This window comes from Tupaia chinensis, unplaced genomic scaffold, assembly GCF_000334495.1.
Source record: "Tupaia chinensis unplaced genomic scaffold, TupChi_1.0 Scaffold000211_1, whole genome shotgun sequence".
NCBI classification, from domain to species: Eukaryota; Metazoa; Chordata; class Mammalia; order Scandentia; family Tupaiidae; genus Tupaia; species Tupaia belangeri.
In genome coordinates, this window is record NW_006159686.1 from 785,553 (window position 1) to 786,538 (window position 986).

General features: G+C 65.3%; 1 protein-coding gene across 1 annotated transcript in view; it reads right to left on the reverse strand.

Moving 5' to 3' along the window:
* EP400 (E1A binding protein p400) overlaps positions 1-986 on the reverse strand; it is a 95,534-nt gene that overhangs the window by 25,216 nt on the left and 69,332 nt on the right. The window contains 1 exon segment of the mRNA XM_027771374.1: positions 1-82. This exon segment is cut by the window's left edge and continues 7 nt beyond it. Coding sequence (XP_027627175.1) covers positions 1-82 — 82 coding nt within the window.

Genomic DNA, 986 nt, shown 5'->3' on the forward strand with positions numbered 1-986 from the left:
CCCCTGAGCGGCCACCTCGCGGATCAGGTCTTTGGTCCCATTCTTCAGCAGCTTCTCCTCAATGGAGTTGCCGCTCACGAGCCTGCGAACAGACGGCAGGTACGGCAGCAGCACCCGCTCAGCGGGCGTGGGCGGGGCGTGGCGCAGAGGTGCCCAGGACGCGCCAGAGCGTGCTTCTAAGCCTGCTGCCCACCAGCTGTCCCCCCGGGTCCCCTCTCTGCTGCTTCCCCACCTCCTCCGCCAACCTGCCCCTCGGCCCTTCCAGACTCGTTTCCGGCCTGCCTGCCGGTGTTCTCTGGGTCACTGTCCCGAGACACCCCACCCTTGAGCAGTCACACCTTTTCTGACCCCCAGGGGAGCTCAGAGGACTGACCAGACAGCCCCTGGAACGAGAGGCAGAGGCACACACCTGCCACCAGACCTGCAGGCCCGCCGGGGGGGGGGGGGCAGGCCCCAGAGAGCTCCCAGGAAACGACCCTGGGCCGGGTTTTCACACAGGTGGGAGGGACAGACCATCCCCCAGGGATCCCCAGCGACAAGGAACCTGGACAGGAGCAGGCAGGCACAAGAAACGGACAGGACGTGCAGGCTGGACCCCAGGTGTGCCGTGGACAACAGCCCAAGGGAAGGGGTGTCACCATGGGGCCACGTCGGGGGACCTCTGCGGCCCTGTAACGGAAAGCCGCACATCCCGAGCTGACTACCGCCTGCTCTGCAGGTCACTGAGACACAGGAGGTAAGACAGGAGACAGTAAAGACGCCTGCATTCCAACGGGCCGAGACCGCCTCTTGAACATGGTGGGGCAGTTCGCCCACCTGACTGTGCTGGAAGGCACCTCCTAGAACCTACCCTGCCTCTCCTACGCCCTCTACCAGGCAGCCAGTGACAATGTGCCCTGCGTCTACACGGTCACTCCCTCACCAACAGTGTGGGGGAGACCTCACGGAACCCTCCAGCGCGGGCTTCTCCCTGCCAGCCTCTGCAT